Genomic DNA, 22,975 nt, shown 5'->3' with positions numbered 1-22,975 from the left:
CCCACCACCACGCCCCAAGTCCCGGAAGGCCACAAAGGTTACTCCATATGTTAGTCTGTGAATTCTTATGAATCGCTACCACCCCCAATCCACACCGTTTGCTCCTTATCTATACATGTTATTGCTGTTAAGTCTAGAACATTTTGTCAAATATTGGATTTTTGTTTTTCAAATTCATTTGAGTGATCGTCCAGATTGGGGTGTTGGAGTTATTTTTTGCTTTGTCATCGCCATCGTTATTTATTTCTTTTTTTTCCCTCTCTGACGCAGTCGTGTAAAATATCCTGGGCCTGGTGTTTGACACATATTAAAATCGTATACTTTTAAAATCAATATTTAGCCGTGATAATACTGAATGTGCAAATGTACTAATGTGAAATAATTCTTGCAGAACGGTTTTAAAATTTTTGTACAGTGTCCATAATTTATTGGACAAATCAGATCCAACTCAGCTCAATATTTCAATTCAGAATGTCTGAAGAAATTTATAACTGTACATCACCTTCAGAGTTCAACATTTTGGCTTGCTGAGTGATTTCATTTTTATCAGATGTAATCTGCTTACTATCAAAAAGAGGAATTCTCATTTGTTGTACCTCAATAGACAGATCTCATCGGACATGGTCGCGGACATTTTGAATGCTTTCAAGTCTTGCAAGAAAAATGAAGACATAATGCACAAAATTAAAATTAAATCAGTACACTGCATTGTGGATCTTTGAGTGTTGATTCCTGTGGAAGTCTAAGCTAGCTGTCAAAGTCAAATTGTATAATGAGAAGTGTGAGTATTGAGGGGAAGGTTTGCGTGTGGAGATGAGCGAGGGCGAGAGCACAAAAGCATGTGTCATGGTGAATATTGGAGTAGGCAGAGTGTTAGCAAGGTCAATCAGTGTACACACAAAAGTGCTTTACTTTCTCAAACTCAGCTTGCTTGTTCTCATTCCATTTTTCAGACACTGTGTTCCTTCTTTTCTTAAATGTAATTAATCATCCGAAGTCACATTTTACATATGTTGTTCTGTCCTTATAGAGGACCCAGAATCCGAACTAACACCCCTAACTCGGCCACACATTCCAAAACAATGGAACAATATGGCATTGTCAACTATTGGCGTGTACACAGTATTACAGCAATTTGAATGTCTATGTGAACGGGAATTGAAAGTCACTGTAAAGTGAAAATAAATAGATCTTTCATTTTGGTCACGTCACAGAGACTGTTAACAACCCCTGCTAAATTTGAATGGTTAATAGCAATCGTCAAGTATATAAAATGACGTTTCAAAATCGTAAATGTCCTTGTTTATGCTCTCAAATGCTTTGGGCGTGTCTGCTGCAAGTGTTAAACCACACATCGCTGAAAAAGGATGCTACTTCATCTAGCAACTTTCTAGATGTTTGAGTCACAAAAATATATTTGCTTAAAGCCTCTGGTATATTCCATCGTGTCGTTGTGTGGCTTTCCACAATGCGACAAGAGGCGCTAGCCACCAGCTAGCTTGTGAAGTACCAGGCTTTCAGAGCTCCTTTTTTTTTGGCTGACGGACGGGCGGCGAGCTCATCCGCGGCAGCGCCGAATGGCTTGGGAATTGAAATAGCAACACCACGCTGTTCTGTAAACTGTGGTATTTAGGAAAGAGGCGTTTTTGCAACAATTATCTTCTAAAATTTATAACGTTTTTACAAATAGCTCTCTGAATTCACCTTAAAGGATCTAAAATAAAGGTTTTAAAAAAATGTATTGTTGTTTTCTTACAAGGTCATATAAACGTACCTTCTGTCGCTCATTTTGTTCAAATGTCTCTATCCATGAAAAAAGTCCACTTGCTGTTATTTCAACCTTTGTAGAATAACTTTCTGCGCCTCGTTTGTCTGTCACATACACACAAAAAGTGGGGCTGACATTTGGTTTGCCAGACACACAGTTGTACACAGACATAGCAGCGGTGCTCTGGGAATCAATTTGCAAGGTTAGAATATGCACGATAAGTGCCAGAGGGGGTATGTGCAGCATCCTAGCATCCTCTCCAAACAGCCTGCAGGCTAAAGTAGAGTCTCAGCCACACCCCACATATCACCACATTGTTGTGTTGTTTGGGGACGCATGCTACGCCTACCCTGGGCACGCAACGTTTTACCCATTTTTACCACACGTCCTCTTGCTGCTTCTCTGCTCCGTGTAAAGCTGCATTTGAGTTTATGCCTTCCTGGCAGTTTTTCAGAAAGCTGTGACTTGGTGTCATCTAACATGTCTTAACTATAACCTGTGGCCAGTAATAGGCTGCTTCCAAATGTCTACTTACAACGGGAGATGCCTGCTCAGCTAGAAGGTTGGTGATGAAGAACATTATGCTTCATTTACCTCCATCTCTGATTGCGCAAAAGCATGAAGACGGCAAAGGGGCAAAGGGTCAGTTCAAACAGATTTACATGCTCTTTAATGTTTTGGTAGACACACATTTTCTACTCCAGAAGTAACTACAGTGGTGCTTCGAGATGGCACTTACCTGACTTAATGCTGCTCACAGCTGAAGTTTACTGATAATGTAAGATGATTTATGTTTACATGGATGTCCATATTTGTCTGTATCTATTTGATTTCTTGTTTGGGGGAACTCTTGTAATGCAATTGTATTGGCGGAGGGATATCTATGGTGATGAGGCCAATGTGTATGGGTTGAGACGTTACGTAGGGCTCTCTCAAGAAACGAGGCGAATAAAGTCCTATGTGGAGCTATTCCCTCTCCGTGTGCTGGTCTTTCCCTCACGACCTTTGATTGAAGAATAACACTCACTATCACCAGGAAATAGACTGTTACAATAACCTAAACATAAAACAAAAAGAATGACACATTGTGTATTTCAAATGGCAAAACTTTGCTACGTAAGTCTGTTTAGCTTCATGCTAACAAACAATGCAAAACATCATAGACAGACTCATGAATAGCATTGGTGTTGGGGTGTTATAACCCTTTAAAAAAATAATTCCAACTTTTTTTGTTTATTTTTCGGGGGAGTGGCTGGGTGGATTTATGACTTTTATTTCAATGGGGAAAGATGATTTCAGAGTGTTTTGAGGGACTAGCATGGTGAGATTGTATAATGAGGACATGACTCTGAACAGCATTTTCCTATTATCCACATCCTGCAAGCTTGAAGGATGTCGCTCAGGCTTGCCACTTTTGCATCGAAACCTCAAACCAGAAGTTCTTGTAAACACAACCAAACCGCAGCACCTTCACTTGCTTGTAAACTTAACGAACTTGAACAAAACATTCTTTCTGAATCGCTTCTTACCTCCCGGGAACGACAAACACTGACACATCACTCTGCCAAAAGTTTTCGATTTACACTGATTGAGTGATAAGCAGATGGATGTTGATGATATACAGTATTGACAGTCCTTCCAGAGCAGTCGCACACTTTACCTTTGTTAGCACCTGATCACATGACATGTTTGACTAATTTCACAGATGGCTTCCCTATTCATTTTAAATTCCATAAAACAAAGTGCAAATCACTAAAGACGATACACCCATTATTAGTATGGAAATGAGCACCGGGATGCCACTGAATACTGAAAGCTTGTCATTTGATTGACAGCCTGAGACACTTGTGGTTCACCACACTATATTTAAGATATGTTTTATGTTTTTCAAACTCCACATTTGACACATTATCCCCGGGTGCCCGCTCCCACCTTGTTGGTATTTAAGACGGATTTCCACCAATATTCCTGAATAGTGCAGGCAGTCGCAGCTCCCTCCAAACGGGGAGGTGTCGTCTGCTCGCGGATCACCGTCTGGATGAGGGAGCACAGCAGCATCCCACCTCATTACCGTAGCGACACACTAACCGAGAGAGTGACACACTACTCTCTGTGATTAAGATGTAAATTTCCTCTAATTGGAATGTAAATTCATACATTTATATGAAGACGTCAGCTGTCAGTTTGGAATATTGTGTCCTTTTCTCTGCCTCTCCCCTGGTCCCCAGGCAAGGAGACGAGGTGCCTGTAATCTGTATCGTACTCCCAGCAGCCCCATCCTGGGATTTGCCGTTTGTTTAATGCCAGGCCCATTGTCCTTCACCCAGCCCATCATTGTAATTCTCCCCATTCATGTTTCTGTGTTTTGTCGCCGTCTGATTTGCTCTCGCTACCTGTGTTTGTTTCCCCATGCATGGCTGAGCCGCCAGGGCTGTGGGGAAGGGGGCGAGGACGGGGAGGGGTGGGGCACTTTGAGACGGGGCCCGGGTCATTGGGTGGCCGTATTTTGTGTGTGCATCGATTACTTCTGCTGAATGTTCCCGAATGCAAATAAGTCTGCCACTTTGAGAGGAAGCACATGTATCTGAAGTAATTAATTTTACCCTTGAATGCCAGCTGTGGTGTTGGTTTGACGTGCTCCAAATGGAGCTTTCTCACCAAAAAGGTGTTAATTTAGGGCTTTGGCAGATGAAATAAGTGTGTTTGCCAATATGTATCGTGTCCACAGAAATCCAATGTGTCTTTTTGTAATCCAAAGGCTGTATCCTCTTGTCCATTTGTGACCATGCTGAGATATGAGTCACACAAGACTGACACAATATAAAACATTACGTCTGTATACCTGTGATGGATGAAAAAAAAAAAATCCAATAGTTTCATGTGAATAATTTCCCACTAGTATTATTATTAGAACCCACATATTGAAATACTTGTCAATTCAAAACAAGTTTGACCCCAGTGTTTTCAAACATTTTAATCATTATCACTGTAAATTTAACGTTACAATAGTATACTATATTGTCGCTGTCCTGTGAAAAAACACTTTTCTCCATTTTTTTCAACTTTCTTATTTTTACGTGGATGGTGTTTCCGCGTTACAGACATCGCATTAACGTCAAAATTAAAAATGTTTCCAAAATTGGAAGTGTTTTTCACAGCACAGCGACGATATTATAATGTTTGTGAATGGACTTTGTAGTTTCTCAACTACTGGATGTGACTTGGTAAGATGCCGTAATAATGTTTGTTGTTTTTCGCAGAAGATAAAGAATACATACCTGTAAGTAATGTTGTTGTGTCTGACGACGATATATTATCAAAATTACTTTGTACATTTTTTTTTTTTCAAAGAAGCACACATGGGCATAAATACCTGTCTGTGAATCAGTATAGTGATTTGTTGTCGAACCACGTAATTGACTTGTCACATCTTGCTCACTGAGCATGATGACTCCAAACAAAAGCAGCAAGGGTGTTTTTCTTGTTGTGGTTTGTTGTGTGAATTAACTGATCATGGAGCGTGTGTAGGTTTGTACCATGTAATTGCATATTTCTGTGCATTCCACTCAGGCAATGGTGCTATGTGGCGCCTCTCAGATCACGCAATCCTTTCATTACAAGACTCTTAGGACTTTTTTTTTTTTTCCACAATTCCTTGAGAACTTGCACAATTATTCACACACTGCCTTTTTATATCCTGTGTGTGTCTGTGTGTGCGTGCATTATGCAGTGTCAGGGAGCACTTTTTGAGCCTTTGTATAATTCATTAAAAAAAATTAAACGGTCCCACGTTCTATGCAAATCCAAATTCCTGTGTTGTATCAGTCCAGCTGAGCCCTTAACAGCAGGAATTCCATCAATGCTCCCATAGCATGCCAATACTCCTCCACCCACCTGTGGCAGCACATTTGCCTGTCATGCCCTCGCTCAATTAGCAACAGGCCCCAATAAACATTTCACGTCCATCTATCACCTTGTGTTGATTGAACCAACGACGTGGAAAGCTGGCACGTTCCTAGACGCCGTTTCAGAGAGTGTGGAATCTGCCCCTGGTCAGGTGAATCAGCCAGCGTTGGCCGCGTGGGTTAGGCTGTCACAGCCTATCCGGAATGCAGCCACTCCCTTGCACTGAGCAGCTGCACCTGTCAGCTGACTGCTCAGGTGGCCGAGGAGGAAGTGACTCACCCGCACCCGCTTCTTAATGACTTATGGCTTCTACAATTATTGTATAAGTTCTATTGTAGCCCTCAAACCTGGTACCTGAGCAGAACTGGACTGTCCACTCATACTTTTTTTATTCTGTATTAGGTTTGTGCAAATGACTCCTTGAAAATATATGAGGGGACAAGTTTTCATGTGTAAAATTAACACCACTCCCAATCCATGTTGAGGACAATCCGACTGTACTTGCTCAATTGGATGTAATGATGTAAATTAATTCTGTCAACAACATAAAACCCTTTATCTCTACAGAAAATGTTAACATAGTGTTTTAATGTTCTTAACTGTCATACAAGTGGAAGAATAAATTATTTGAGTTAGTGGGTTATTTGTTTCAGCCCTAAACCAGTGTTAATATTAAACACTTAATAAAACACAAAGTCTAGACTATGTCCAAGGCTTTAATGACACGCAACAAAGATGTAACAGGTAGCAAAAAATCCATGACAAGCTAAGAAAAAGCAAATCACAATCCCCAAATTAAACCTCTGATTTTTGCTGAATTGATGCCTACTGTGATGCGTATGAATTCAGATTTCAAAGTTTTGTGCTACTTTTGAGACGTCTGTTTTTGCCGTGTGTTAAGTCCAGTCAAGGCACCACTGTATTTCCTTTTAAAGAAAGAAAAAAAACAGGAGCGTCTTAGAGCATGTCTCTGCCAAATCATGTTCAACTTGAAGGAAATTATTGACCCAGCGTGTGGAGTTATGTCCAAACAAGATTCATCGAGGTCTGAGAGAGAGAGATTTCAATTCAACATGGAAAATCTCTTTTAAAGTCTTGTGACTAGCTAAGGAAGTTGCCCTGGCTCTTATTTCCAATTTCTCATTAGCACTCCTTAAAAACCGTTGGCTCACCATTGCTTCAGACCTGGCTGTGTCGATCATGGCACAGACTCATCATGCGTTGCAGGAAGAAAAGTGGGGCAGCGACCGAGAGATGTTCAGAGAATGAGAGAGAGGGAGAGAGGGAGAGCATTTTGTCCCCCAGGTATGACCGAGTCAGTCATGCAGAAGGATCCCACATGGAGGGAGGTGGAAGAGGAGAGCGATGAAGAAACTCTTGGCTTTCCCGCTTCCCCGAAAACACATCTGTCTTCCTTCTCGGCCACACACACCTTTTGTGCATCCTTCGCTCACCTTCGTACTTTGGTAACAGAGCGGCTGAAGTCCACATTTATAATGTTTTGGGCTCTTTTACAGCAGTGTTCTTTTTTCGGGTCTTCGGCTTTTGGATGAACTTGGGGTGCATTTACACCAAGCAGAGTATCTTTTTTGCTAATCTGTGTCAGCCCAGCATCCTTGTTTTATTTTGCGCCAAGAGTCGTGTCATGGCAGCGTGCATTAAAACAATTAAACTCTGTCGCCTCCCTCGCCACAAGAATCATTTGCGGATGTGTCGGGTGAAATTTAGCAAGAAATTATCATTTTCTGAATCACTTCACCGCAATCGCTTTGTGCCTTTTGCTTTCTTTCTCTTCCTCCGTCGTGTCTTTGAGCTCCTCAAAAGGACTCCGAGCCCCCCTGCATGTTCTTCTTTTTGCCTCTTTTCTCTGTACTTTTTGTCCATCATTATCCAGCAGCACTTTTCTGTGCGTGCAAATGCTTTCTGAACGGCTTCTTTTCTTCCTTTTCAGGGCGGATGTCATTGTTGCCGCCTGTGGGCTGGGTGTATTTATTTAGGGGTAATTGGTGTGTGGATGAGTGAGGTAATGAGGTGCATCCACACTTGGCTGCTCCCCTCCTTAGCTGAGCTGAGCTCCATCTCGAACTGCACCGTCTCCGCCGCACAAGCCAGAGTGGCTTTTTCATACCCAGGTGGACAAACACAATCGCACAATCGGAAGAGCCACTGTGTGTGTATGTGTGCATGTTGTGTGTTTTTACGCAGAGGAAGGCACCCATTTGTTTGTTTGCTTGTGTTTTTTTTAATTAATTTTTTTACCACAGTATCTGAGGCTGAACGTGTGTTCAATTGAGCTCAATAGGACCTTCGGCTCTCCCAGCTCACTGCCAACCTCCAAAAGTGGCCCGGATGTCCTGCAGAGTTACCTAATGATTTCACTTACACCTCCCTTATCTGTCTGGCCCGTGTGTCGGCAACCGTCGGATGCTTCAGCCTTTACATGCCATTTGCTGCCTCATATCCTGTAAAATTCAATTGCACAGCACCAACTGTAGCCAGAGAAGGGGGCTCTCCCTCTCACTCTCTGCTCCCTCCCTCTCTCTCTCTCTCTCGTCTTCATTTGTAAATACAAACAGCTCTAGCACCATCATCTCCAAGAAACCGGGAATTCAAGTTTGTACTTAAAGGTGTTTGTGAGCTAATGTTACGCATCAGTTGTTGTGTTGTTATCAGGGTAATTGCTGCCGACCTTCCAGTCTTTGATGGACACACAATTACTGTATGCGACACATAAGTGGACTCATTTTAGCTGAGGATTTTGAGTTGCTAATGGTGCATTATTCAGCTTTTGGTCTGTCCCCAAAAGTGCCGGGCCAAATCAAACACGCCGCTGCAGGGTAATTGAGGCCCACTCCGCACCCCCTGCGGTGAGCACGGCAGAACTGTAATCCCCTGACCATTCTGATTTGGCCCCAATCTGGCAGGCCGCCCATTTCCCAGCAAAATGCCCAACTCGGGCAGGCTGAAGATGGCCACGTTTGGAACACTTTCCAATTTGGTTATTCAGTCTCTACCATCCTTGACCCTCCATTCAATGTATTCTATCATTGGGGAGTAAATAACGAGTCAACCCATTAATTCATATTTTTCAGTTTGGTACCAAATTGACGTTGTATTCTCCTAAAAGGAAAATATTGAAGTTGATTATATATTATTTATTTTTGGTTTTGGTTTTAAATGTCATAAAAGCTGTTAATGTTTACAGAAAAAGTGAACATTTTTAAATTTTGTTCCATTACTGTGCTGTTTTGCTGTAGTGAAGTACTACCACAAAACTAAAATTGCCACGTACAACTTCCTCATTCCTCATTAAGGAAAAGAGTATTTTAACATTTTACGATACAGTTTGACTCTGGAATAGATTGGAATAGAATTGAACAAATCATCCAGTGTGTATTTTTGTACTTCATCATTGTAAATGAGCAGCTTTTGCTTTTCATGATCCAATTTCTTGAAGTAATTCTGTTTTTCATTGTTTTGTATGTTTTTAAAATGCAAATAATGTCTGAGGTGAGGTGTCACCTCTTATAGGGGTCATTTTCCAAAGAGGGTATTTAGTGCTGTCTCTCTTCATTTTTAACTTTAGCTTTTGTGTTCCCCAGGCCCTGGCTCACTTTGTAATGGATTTAATAATGCGTAACAATTAACACTCAGCCAGTGCTCTAGGTTAGTGGCTGGCTGTTGCGTTTCAGGCTAAATAAGAATAATAATAATAAAAACACCACTCAAAAATCCTCATCACCCCCGGTGTATCAAAAAGCTTGGGGTGGTGGAGAAAATGGAAGGTGGTGAATTTTTTGACAGGCCGGCCGAGGTGATGTCTCATTGCCTCTGACACCCTGAACACCCTAAAGGTGGCTTGGCCAATAGTCTACCCAGGAAGCACCTCACCTAGTTGTGGCTAAAATTACACAACCATCTGCCCACGGGGACAGTCTACTGGAGAGGTGATGGTGTGGTGAAGAGAGCCGGGAAAGCGGAGCAAAGAGCAGAAGACCCAATGTTTGTCTATAAGTATTGCTGTATAGCAGATTTTCTACTGAACATGGAAGACTCCATTACGGGACGCTTTTTATATTGATTTTTTTTTTTCTTGCTATATTGATAGTGCCAACTTTTTGTATGATTTTATTCTAAATCATAGGCAGCACCAAGGGAGCACTAGGTTGGTGCTGTCGCTCCTCCTGAAATATAAACACCAACCCTTTCACACCCCCAAGGATTTTTTTTTTGGTGACTTTTGGTTCTTTTTCTTTATTTAGCACCACGCTGGGTGAGTCACTAAAACGTTTCACAGTGTTATCACATTTAGAGTTTTGTCCCTGTTATTACTATTTTGACATGCCCCTTGATGTTGATGTAAATCTGTATCAGAGAAGAGACAGCGACTGGGTCAAATTTGTGTTTTCCAGAGTGCTTTAAAAGTTCAGTGGATTAATGGAACAAAGCATTGCAGCCCCAGGCGATTCCAGTCTAGGTCCACAGAGAACTGCACTGAGAACGAGGTGGCAGTTGTTTCAAAGTCAAAAAGGCACAGTTAGTGGATGGGAACGCCTATTTTATTATTACCACAATAAGCCCATTTGCATGTGAAAAAATGATCTAAATTGCTCCTCCAATGTTCAGTATTAACTTTATAATTGTCTCTTTTTAAAGTCCCTGTAAAGTGAAAGATAGGTATATAAGTCTACTGAATTTGGCACACTACATTCAAGGGTGCTTTAACACCCTGCTCTCAAAAGATGTGGGTGTGGCCAATGAAGCGTAAAACCTGTTCTCTTTTTGCCTATCATCTTTCTTATACCTAAACAGCCCATGTAAAAATAACTGTTCAATACTTCCGGTGGCTGGAATATATCCTATCGGGTCATCGCGGGACAGCTGAGTACTTTTTAAATACCACCATTATAATACCATCTAAACTTGGCAAAGGAAGGAGGCATTGCATTAATTTCATATGGGCAAGCTTATATTTATGTTGCCAGAACATCTATGAATTTTCTCATCCTGCCCTTCAGTTTTTTGGGGGTTTTTTGTCCTTTGAGAAGAAATCTCAAGACGGACACTGCAATAGAATGGTAACAATTCTAGCTGCTTCCCAGTGGCAGAGTTCAGGCTGTTTGCCTGTCGACTGATGTGCAGTGAATGGCCTTAGAGGCTCTAGGCTGGTCTATGTGTGGCCCGGCTGGTCCAAGTCAGCAGTAATGACTGGCTTTGGCCAGCATGCCTGTTAATGTGAATGGGGTTACTCTGGGCAACACCTTTTCAGCTGGGTCCTATGAAGTCCCCAGTATGGTGGTCTTTGTCCACACAAGGGCTGTCCTCTCAGCAAAAAGGGCTCCTTTTTTTGTGAGCACTATCAACTGGTGATGGATTATACCCACCCCCCTTTATTCATTGGGACAGACTTAACAGACATGGATGCTCGCAAACATACACACACTCACGCATGCGGGCTCGCACAAAGACACTAAAGGTATTACAAGCACACTGACACATTATCTTAGACAATTGTGTGGTGGAGAGATCAGACTGCCACACAACTTGGGTGAAAGTGACATTCCTGTCACACATGAAATCTTAGTGGGTGTGATTTGATTTTTTTACATGAATAATAATCATTTCTGACACAAAACAGCCACTGTAAAACCACCTGACATCCTGTGTCTCATCCTGAGTCTTCGGCGATAATAACCAAAAAAGTAACTTCCAGATTTCCTTCTTCCTTTTTGTACTTACAATGCATTTAAACTGTGATTTTCATCATGACTGACATCAGAAATATTTAAAATGGCAAATAGCATGTTTTTAAGATGCCATGCCACTGTCATTCTCAAACCTGCACAGTGCTGATTGTTTTGCTGATGCAACCCTTCTGCAGGAGTGATTACCTCCACACTTCCCAATGGGTCAGTCACTTACACAGACTGACACAGTAACCTCTAAATGACCTTTAGCTTTGTCAAATGTTGTCTTTATAAACCAAATTGTGAACTCCATCACCAAGTGGGGATAAAGGCTTTTCTTTTCATAACACATAGTTTAGCAAAATTAGGCTCTGTTTGCAAATATTCGACACATGGTGGGTGGGGGCTTGTGTGTCTCTGTGTAAAATTTCTTGTGTGTACTTGTTCACTCAGAGCAACACAAAAGTAAGCATCAATATTACATGACTAGAGGTCCATCGTAATGCTATGTCTTTTATTTTTTGGGGACTAATGGAAAGAGGGCTATTTGTACAGAGATCTGCTAGCCTGGCTTTCTATATTAAATGCGTACTTTTTTTTAACTTGTTGTTCAAGCAGTATTATCGTTATTAGGATTAAAGTTGAGTTCTTTGTTTTTATTTTTCAGTGTTTTGGCCATTTGTTACATTTATGACCCTATGAATTTAAGCATTTGAAAACAGATCTCAAAATTGAAGTTTTGAAAAATGACAATGTTGTCTTGTAGTTTATTGAAAGTTGTCATTATGAGCAGTCTCGGCAAGTTCGTATGAAAGAATGGTGGCCCACGCCACTGTTGATACCTTGATCTTTACACCCATTCTCCAACAAAGTACACTTTTTTCTGCACCGCTACACATTACTGAAGCGCCGGTGCATGGCAAAAATGCACCAGCTTCCACACACTCACACATAAAAAACAATTACGTGTTTTCAGTATTACCGAGGCACAGCTGGTCGGCAGCCACTGTGGTGCCACTAATTCAGTAGTATATGTATACTTTATATTGTCTTTTACGATCATACTTAAATTGTAATTTCATGTACCTTCGGCTACGAAACAGCGTGTAGTGTGATCAGCTGCCGTCAGTGAATGGGGTAATCAGTAATTGCCAACAGCCCACCACAATCTCTCCCATTTTCTCGTCTTTGTTACCATCCGCTTCCTCCTTGGCTGTCGCACCAACGGCCAGTGGGAGGAGCCAGCTCAAGAAAATATCGAGTGCCTCTTTTTGGAGGCCTTTTCATTACATTTTTAGCGAAGTAACCATTGGAATCTTATTATTTGTACTTGTACTCCTTAACTCATTCACTGCCATTGACTAATTTACTTGTCTTTTCACAGTCCAGTCATTCAATCCCAGGAATTTATTTATATTTTTTTCAAATTTTTTCAAACGTTAGGGTAAAAGGGGTCTGAAAATGTCTGGTAGTGAAAGAGTTTAAAAAGAAAATAATTAAGATAACTTTTTTTTCGTGTCTCGTACACTTCAAAACGCGATATATGGACCTCTGCTCTGTGAGGTGGACGTGCTAACCAGTCAACCACCGTGCCGCCATTTTCAAACAAAAGCATTTTATCTAAATTTACTGGTCAATCAAATGTCACTTAATCAAAGTTGTAAATGGCTTACTACTTCATAACTTCTTTGGTCCAAATGCTACTCGAAGCTTTGCCCAATATAATGCAGTCTTAACAATGAGGAGATAACGTTAAGTTGGCTAGCGTTTTGGGCGGAGTATGTTTTTTCTAGCAGGACATCTGTATGGCACTAGAAACCCTGCTCCTACCACGTGTCAGTGATGCTTTAACCTGAGGACGTTCATAGTTTGAGGGGTGAAATGTGTGTTCGAGGGCGCAAAAGAGGTCCCCCAGATATCGCTGTCATAACCCATGCAGCCACTCTCTTTGCTATGGGCCTATGTGTAGTGAAGGCAGCACTTAGACATGTTTGTACTCTTCGCCCTCTATCCCGCTCCCTTTCTCCCTCGGCACCATGTCACCCCAGGGGTGGACCAGCACTCCCTGGCTGTGCCCAAGTCCATAACACCAACTAAACCCCCCTCTTGCAACCCATCACTGCTCGGGTCAATGTGCCCTCGCCCCCCGCCGCCGTCAACCTACAACGCCCACAGTCCATACCGACACAGGCCTGCAAAGAGAAACAAAACAGATCTGAAAAGAGACCAAATGGCCCCACGCAGCGCTCCCTGTCAAAGGCCTTGACAGGCCCAAGGAGAGGCCCCCAGAGGACCTCAGTTGAAGATGATGACGACGGAGATAACAAGTCAAGTTGTTGTGTTACAGCGCACTTACACTTTGGCCCCTTGTTTGTCCGTTTGCTCATTCAGAAGCGCTGCAGAGCTAACTGATTACCATGCATGTCATGTTTACTAACATGGCACATGCTATCAAATGCTGTTTTACATCAGTCTGTGAAGCGTGAAGGGTAAATGGTGGGCCAGCTACCTACCCAAAAGAACAGGAATAAACATTCCATTAAGAAAAATCAAATAAACATGAAATATTGTCAGCCAGTCAATTTCCTGTTTGGACATGCTCACTTAAAATGAAAATCAGTCATGTTATTAGTCACTTCACATTCTTTCAGTGTTTGGGAATATAATTACGCTCAAAATGCTTAGTCATCATTCTGTCAGAGAGATAAGCCACGAAGCAGAAGATGTTCCTTGCCCGTGTGGCGTCAGTCTTGGCTGTTTTTTGTGAATGTCTCTTGGATTATCCGGGATCAGCCAGAAGGCGATAAAATGAACAGGTCTCTGTTAACCAAGAGGCCATTACTTAATTCATTCCTGACACCCTAAGTCGAATTGTACAATTGACAGGAACTTATTGAAAGTCATCAGCATTCCAGGTGAAGAATCATAAGAGAATCAAAGACGGTATGGTTATTAGGCACTACGATACACATTAAGTGTGAGAATGAGGATAGTGAATTAGTTATACAAGTTGATTGAACCATCAGAAATGACGAACACACCGGATCAACGGGTTATACCTTATGCAAGGCCGGGGTTCGTGTTGCACTCTTTGTTATAGCGAAAGAAGAGGAAGGTCAAGCGCCTTGTCAGCCTTTGTTTTCTGCAGGTGGGCTAGAATTACCCAAGTGACAGGATTTAAACTGAGGCTCTTGCTGCATTTTTTTCTGTCAAGGGAGCGGAAGTCTTCTGTGGAACGGCCGGCGTAAATGGGATGATGCTGTGCTTGTCAAATTGAAAAGCACATCACCTCATTATGTTGGGTTTTGCTGGGTTAAAGTTAACACTTGTTCCTATAGATCCAGCAAATGATTTTCCCACACAATAGGGTGTAATTTTATCGCTGTGAGGGATTATGGCACTGGGAGGTGACTTAGTCAGCAGATGGAACAACAACTCTGGGAAAGTTTCCCCAATGTCAAGTGTGAAATTTCCTGCCACTATTTTCTACTTATGTGGACTCTGTTTTATTGAAGTAGTTTGATGGTGAGCCTATCGCCTGATTGGTTAGTTGTCTTTTCCTTTCATTTTTTTGACTTCATCTTCAGGATTCATCGTTGAATTTTAGTCATTTCACTGTCTTACTATCTGTGAAATATAATGAGATAATTATTCAAGAGCTTATATACTGAGTAAATCGTGACTCCAGTGGTTGCACTAAGTAGATGTTTATGGTAAATATCATGTCACTTCCTTGAGCATGATCCAGCCCCGGCTAATCTGATTTCAACGGCCAGACCGGTCGTCATGTGTTCCCTGCAAGGTGTTAGGTTTCCCATAGTTTTAAGCTGTACAGTGACATGGGCCATTTGAAAGTCTGGCTAAAACACTATGGAATAAATGACTCGTTAAAAATTAGCACCTAATACTCGGGTCATTAGCAAGCTGTTACCACTGGTGGAATGCCTTTGATGCCTCCGTTTGGTGTAGCCGTTTTTTTTGTTAAGCTCCTGCTGAAAAAAGTCTTCTTAAATCTCGGAACATAATGTATGCACACTTGCATAGTAAAGCGATGATTATGATATAAGCGAGAAAGAACATCAATGATTGTGATTTTTATGCCTTTTCTCAACCATTAAACAATGATTTTATCTCAACAAACATCTGCCGCTATGTATGGAGGCAAGGAATAACAAGCAGCATGTAACGCCATATTCTTTTTAGAAGAGAGTCTTTGGGGTGATAGGTAAGCCGAATGGAATTGCCCATTGTGGGGTCATATTAGTAACCCTCTTAGGCAAAGCTAGACTGTGGGCTGGCCCCCAGGGCTCATTTCAAGTGCTTAGTGCTCGTTTGGAGCTTTGTCACCTCTCCGCCTGTCGCCAGTTCGCCCTCCCAGGCCCTCTGGCCGCGGAACGGAGCTGAGCCGCAGACCTTTACCACTGCTCGCCACCGGGGCAGGGAGCTCTGGCGCACACGTCGTGGCACTAACATGGTGGCTCGCGTTCATATCGGAATCCCCCCTTCTGCACCACAGCCAATGGTCTAATTTCCCGCCATCCACTCTTATCCAGCAACCCTCTCTTCCCTCTCACTGCTGTTTCTTCCCCTCTTTCTACAACCTCGTGAAGGTTGCCAGGCAGCCGGGAAAGACTTCTCTCACACATACACCCCACGATGCCTGTGAGGGTTTTCCGGATGTCCTTGTTTACACCATGGAGTGTGCAGGTCATTGGGAAGCAGACATTGAGCCTCCCATACTGTGTGTGTCTTAGGTCCTCCTCTTGCCTCCATTAATGTGGTGTTGAATGTAGACGCGCCGACTTGATCTATCACATGTATTGAAAAGAAAGTACATTATTTGTGTATTCGCGTGTATGTGTTTTCCTTGTTGCATGGGTGACAGACAACTAGCCTACTAACAAGCTTTCCCCCCGAATGTGTGGAGCCAATTGATTGTTTTTTTCTGCTCCTCCCTCTAACTTTGGCGTTACCATTGATTGTTCTCATGTGCCCCTGAACTCGGAGGTTAGAGGAGCTGAGCTGAACTTCTGGATTGCTTTGACCTTCGCTTTGCATATGCTCAGTGTGCCCGCACAGCCCTGAGCCAAACAGAAAGCCAAGCCAGGGCTGTGGGTGCGTGACAGCCAGACAACGGTGTGAACTTCCTCCTTTTTTTTTTTTTTTGATAACTCGCCCTCTGAGGATGATGTATATGTGATTGATTTTCCTCCATCCCCTGCTCAGTAGCATGTTTCCGCTGCAGTGCACTAAGCAGGACTGAGTCCAGGCTTGATCAATGCATTGTTTTTCTTTTTCAATTACACTTGACTGAGCTAACGACACGAAAGGTTACGCAGGTGAAGTTTGGCAGGGGTGGAAGCGGAACGTCTGGAGGCCCCCTCAAGTCCAATATGCGAGTTTGCACGGGTGTGTGTGTCTGCAGCAAGAGCGAATCTCAGTGTGAGCTGAAAGATTCGACCCATTCGTCATGCTTTCAACTTGCTAATTCTTCCCACCAGGTTTTTCAGTGCTGAAAATATTTTTAGAGTATCCATTTTAAATTCCCTGTAAAGTGCAAATAAATGTCTTGTACATTTTACACACCACAAAGAATAATGTTGATAACAGCCCTGCTAAATTTGAATGAAGAAAAGTCAACAAATATTTGCATTTTCCAGACTGTGACAACAGGGCACTCTAAAGCGGACACGCTAATACGAAGCCCCTGTCCACACGCTTGCAATCATGTTGGACTTTATTTCCCCACCTCTTTGCTCGTTCATCTTTCTGTGCGTGACGTTTGTGCACTCACAGCTGACAACGAGGCGCTCTAAAGCAGCCATGCCAGCGACTATCTGAAGTAAAGATGTATTTTCAGGGTGTAGGCTTCGATCCCTGGGCCCTGTTTTAGCATTGGACAAAAAGAAATATCCGGAAGATAGATAGTTCATTCTTCTGTCTTTGCACGCTTTAAGCAATTAAATCTCCATCATTACGTCATCAGAGGGCATGCTGTGTTAACGCCATACTCATGCTTTTTCATTTGCGTGCTTTGTATTAATGGCCTGGAAGTATTTTTCAAACAAATATTTACTGTAACTATGACTTACTGTAACTACTGCTTTCGCGTAAGTTAGTGAAAGACTGTGGCAAGTTCTGAGTAACGTACAATTTTGGATTACTTTGCCACCAACAGATTGGAACTCCTTCCTAAATTGAGGACCCATACAAGTTGTATTAGAATGGAGGTTCTCACAATTTTGTCCATTGATTGATTCAACGTAGAATTGACGCTTGAGTACAACAATGGAATCTCATTTGTGTTTGTGTATAGATAGATGTATGGCTGTTTCCCTTCTGTCAGGATATCACAGTGTATCCACAATTTCAATTAAGTATCCACCTAACCCAATCCAACCTAAATATTGACGCAGCAATGCAGCTATCACTGTGCCGCCTACACACACCGTTCCAAACCTTACCATGGCAAACGTCTGTCCACCCAGAAGGAATCTCCCATCCTTCCCATGTAACCTTACCTAACCATCCAAAATAAAATTATAGGTCCTTCGCAGTGTCTCAGTATTCACCTGGCCTAGATAATCTGCCGTGCAGCATTAAGACCGCTCCTCTCGTTTCATCTCACAAAGGACTTGAGTTCACAGAAAGGAGACCTCTTGAGTTTGACGCCCCCAATGATCTGTTGGCCACAGTTGCAGGAGGGAAACGTCCACCACATCAGACCTGAACATCAGCGAACATTTTCTACAATTTAGACTCTCTGGATTCCTGCAAAAACAACAACTGGTAAAAGAAGGAAGCCGTCTACCCTAGAGCAGTGAAGAGTGCTGCGTAGTACCGAATTATCTCTTAGTAATGACGCCGTTAAAGCCCGTACCAAAACACCTAGTCATTAGGGAAGAGATAAGTATCTGTGGGAGTGGAAGGGCTCTGCTAAAGCTGCATGTCTGGAGGGGGTCAGGATACAGTGGGCAGAGAAGCCTTACAGGAATGAGCTAGGGGGGAGAGTCAGGGGGTTGAGGTGCAGCCTTTGACCAGAAGGTTTCAAATGTCCTAGCAGATTCTTTCAGGGGCAAATTACAGGCTTTAGCTTCTCTTGTGCCCAAAATGCCTTCATTCTGATACCTTCAGAGGTGCTCAAGCAACACGCCGCCCGACATTGTCCTGAGCACACTCGACTCTGGAGACACTTCACCTCCTCTCCCACTCTGAGCCTCTTCAAGACTTTGTTCATCGGAGAGCCATGGGCGGCTTTTCTGGCGAACCCTGAAGGGAGCATAGTGTAGCCCCGCTTAAGCTTTATAGCAGTTAGCGTGTTGGTCTTAGGGAGCTTTGCACGAGTGGCCCTCATTAACCTCTTAGCGTCTTTGTGCTTTGAGTTGGCACAGAGCTGCTCCGCAGATAAGCTTTTCTGTGAAACCAGTAACTCAGCTAAAAGACTCGGGCGGTCATTTGTGTTGCAGACACAGTCAGCTCACATGCACTTCTCATGCACATTACAACTGTTCTCTCGGGGTATGTTCAAACGGGCAAAACCTTGACTGAAAAGTGCAATCCACCTTCACACAGACCTGCAAAATGACATTTTGTCTGTAATTAATTTGATTACTTCATTACTTTTCAAGTGCATTGATTACTTTAAAAACAATTTTTTAAATAATATAGCTGCCCGCCATTCATTAAACACGTCACCACATAACCATCAAGTGTCAACTTTGGACCAGACTGCGCAGTGATATACACGCACAGCTACGCCAAATGGAATGCATCAATAGCGTCAATACTGAAAGAATGAAGCCATATATTTTCCAGCCAGTACTATGAAATAAGCCTACTGAGTGAGATTCCACTTTTGATGTGAAAAATACAGCGCCGGACGGTCTTTGGATTGCACAAAATACACTTTGGAGAATGAATAGACCAGGAAATGTGGCTATCAGCAACGCTAGGGGCGGCATGGATCAGTGGTATAGTGGTCGTCTCCCAACCGAGAGGTTGTGGGTTCGATCCCCAGCCATTGTGACTGTCGAGGTATCCTTGAGCAAGATACTGAACCCCTAGTTGCTCCTGATACTGCGTCATCAGTAGGTAAATGGGGTAATGTAAAGCGCTTTGAGTACCAAAGGTACAAAAGCGCTATACAAGTGACAGTCCATTTACCATTTACAATTCTCTCTCTCTCACTCACAAGCACACAGATTCCCTGAGACGTAACAGACCTAAAGCTCTGTGAAGCATTTAGCAACACGCTAGCAGGTTTACTCCACGCTGGCAGCTCTGTGCAGAGTGCTGAAGCATCTAATGCAATTTCAACGCAACACGGCTCTCTGTGAATAAACATCACTGAAGGGTACATCTACGGCCACTTTTTTGCCATCTGATCTAATAATCTGCCCCGCCCCTTCCCCGTCTCCCCCCCCCCCCAACTCTCATTTGTGTAGCGACTACATTTGCCTCCAGACTTGTCTGAGACGGTGAGTCGTGTGAGCAAGGGGGAACCGGCAGGAGCAGCCGTGTTGGCTTCGGGCTGTGGCTCTGGCAACAAGCACCTGGATTTCTAGAGCTGGAGTGGCTACTGGGCAAGCGACACCTGGAATGCTGCGGTGACCTGGTTGCTCTCCCGCCCACGTTATTCCATGCCGCACATGACATCCACTGCCAAGCCATTTGGGATCTGCCAGTTGTCCCTGCATCCAGTCAGGGTGCCACAATTATCACCATTAATGTGGACATGTTTCATTTCATTTCTTATTTTTGTTGTTGTGTGTGTTTATTGACAATAAAAGCCAACATCAGGCACATGTTATGGTGGTCAATTTCCTTCCCTAAAATCTTAAGAGTTGCTAGTTCAAAAGAAACCCAAATTGGGTGACAGTGTTGAGAAGATGATCAAACTTGAATATCTAGAGGAAGTAAAAGTCGTAATAAAGTTTCCGTAGTGCTGGGTCCAAAAGAGACTGAGCTAATTTGGGGTTATTTATACCCAGTGCAATGAGTTAGGATTTGACCAACCACGTTGGGTCAAGATTTTGATCCAACAAGGGGTAAAAACAACCCAGTTAAAGCTACCAAGAAATGGCTTACCAGGTTATTAGTATAGCTGTGTTTAAAAATACAAATTTTAAGATTTGCTAAGAAGAAAAGCAAAGAAAATTTCTGTCCGCAATGATATGTATGGCACATTTTTACACCAGATGTACTTTATGACACAACTCAGCCATTTTCTGTGGGTGGACTACCTGCCCTGACCTGGATTTGTACCCCAACATATTCTTGCAATGTTCCCTAAACTTTGTCAAATTGCCACTTTTTTACATGGTGTGATGTTAGTGTTACCTGAACTCCATTTGTCCTGGACCTCCTGTTTTTGACATAATCTCTTGCCAAACACAGACACGTCAATTGAAGCAAAATAAGTCACACCGACTGCTTTATTTCACCACTTTCCTCTCTCTTCCTCGTTTCTGTTGTCATTGTTCCACCACAGCGTTGTTGTACTCTGCCAGACGGCGAATCGCCTTGACCTTTTCCTCATTGTTTGCTCAGATTGGTCGCGCCTCACATCAAGACCCGTTGTTATTCACATTGGCAGTGTCGCACTGACATTTGTCTTAATATTGAAGGAAACTGAGGTGGAGGAGTGGATTCCGTGGTGGTGGCCTGTATACAGAAGGGCAAGGGTTTGATTCCTCTGACCGGTTTGTTCTTACTCCATCCATCTTTACTCCGATTTTTCTCATTAGGGTGACGGATGAGTTGGACTTTGAGTGAGGGGCATAGTAATCTCCGGACTGCAATGCTGGATTGATTTCAATAGATTTTCTCAGGTATCTTTAATTATTTATTTTTCTGTTGACTTTTTCCTTATATTCCCAATGTTTGAAAAACAATATCTGCTTACTACCCCTTACTTTTTCAAAATACACTTGTTGCCTTTTTAAAGCTCCACAGAAAATGGAAATTAAAAAAAGGTTTGTTTAATTAAGCAATATCACATGAGAGGAAGTGCAGTTGTATTTTCAACACGGCTGCGATTTGGTCGTAGATAAATAAAAACAATAAGATTATTTGTATGTTAATTTAATCAGTTATTTGGCTGGTTGAGAACCCGCTCCTGTTTGTACCCTTTGTTATTTAATCACATGAGCTCACCTGGAGTTTTCTAGTGACCAATCCGGGCTTCTCTCCGACCATTCATGCTAAATCAGAAGTTATTTATGGAAATTTGTCCACCCCTGCCACGCAAAGGTTTTAGCAACCACAGCAAAGTTGTAAAACTACTGATTGTTGATGTAGGCCAAAATAATTGTTTAGAACACCTCTGAGGTGGAGTCTTATGTACGGTTAACAGTGCCCGTGCTGTTTTAGTGTATATCATCACTCGTGGAATGACTCTGAAACAACCACAACTATATCATTGCTGTCTGTGAGCACCAAGAGGCAGAGCTGGGCATTCCGCCTATGACGGACGCCCATTTTGTAGGCAAAAAAACAAAGACGAGAAACTTAAAAAAAAATAATCAGACGGAGCATAGTAGGAAGCCCGTTTTTTCTGTCAATCGTCCATTTTCATGGTGAGGCTTCAATGGCCGCAGCGAGGTTTCCGTTTCCCGTTGGCCACGGCCGCGGCTTCTGGGTCCTAAAATGAGACGTATTTAGTCCGTCTACGCTGAGGCTTCCATGCCACGGTGAGTCTTGCGTTTCACATATCGCTCGGTGGGGTGCTAGTAGTACTTTGTTGAAGTTGTTGGACTGAAACGCTAACGGAAGCCCGTTTAAAATGCTCGGCGGACCGGCCTATAGGCAATTACTACTTGGTCCGGCCGACAAAAAGGCGGATAGACGGACGTTGGAAGGGTACTCGGGCTGCAGGTGGAAGGCAATAAACAGACCTGGAAATTTTTGTAAAATGCCCAGCTCTGCCAAAAGGTATACAACACAGCCAGTTGTTTTATAGGCAGTGGGATTAAGCTGGAGGACCTGGACAAAACTCAAACACAAATATGGGGGAGTTTGGCAAGAATGAGATAAAATAGGAAAAATAAGTTTGTTTGTTTTTTTCTTTTTTTTTTTTTATAAGACATAATTTGTTAGCATGGATAAAGTCAATATAAAGATATGTAACGTAAGAAAAAAATTTAGATAAAAAACAGTGGCAGTACGATGCGAATAAAAACTAAGAAAAGTCACAATTTGTGATGAACAACTGTAAAATCGAAATTTTAAAAGTATAAAGTTGTAACATGCATCCAACTCTTTTCTATAGCCCTTTCCTTTGTTACTGTCGTTTGTCAGCTGGGGGCAAGAGGTGGGATATACCCTGAACTAGTTACAAGCCCATCACAGGGCACATATAGACAAAGAGTTCAGTGGAGAGTCTTGAATTAACCTGACCGGAACCTGTTTTTGGAATGTGCGAGAAAGCTGGAGTACCAACTCCACCCAAGATTCAAACCCCAAAACTTAGAAGGCGTGCATGTTAACCACTACCCCACCACCATGCTGCCCTAATTCTGCTTCAGTGTGTCAAAAATGCTGTGATGCATGCATGACAAAACGATTAAGGGTTAAAAAAAAAAAAAACACATTTGAAAAAAATCGTTTGACACAA

At 42.6% G+C, this 22,975-nt stretch overlaps 1 protein-coding gene across 1 annotated transcript in view; it reads left to right on the top strand.

Annotated features, from left to right (window-relative positions):
- Positions 1-20,165, top strand: part of elp4 (elongator acetyltransferase complex subunit 4) — a 56,289-nt gene extending 36,124 nt beyond the window's left edge. The window contains exon 10 of the mRNA XM_086026893.1: positions 19,806-20,165. Within this exon, the coding sequence (XP_085883019.1) occupies positions 19,806-19,925 (120 nt within the window). The 3' untranslated portion in view covers positions 19,926-20,165. The remainder of the gene's footprint in view (positions 1-19,805) is intronic.
- The last annotated feature ends 2,810 nt before the right edge of the window (positions 20,166-22,975 follow it).

Source organism: Filicampus tigris, chromosome 3 (genome assembly GCF_054856515.1).
Source record: "Filicampus tigris isolate MCC_2025a chromosome 3, RoL_Ftig_1.0, whole genome shotgun sequence".
Classification (NCBI taxonomy): Eukaryota; Metazoa; Chordata; class Actinopteri; order Syngnathiformes; family Syngnathidae; genus Filicampus; species Filicampus tigris.
Note: the sequence above shows the minus strand (reverse complement) of the source record. Positions and strands in the feature narration are given on the sequence as shown.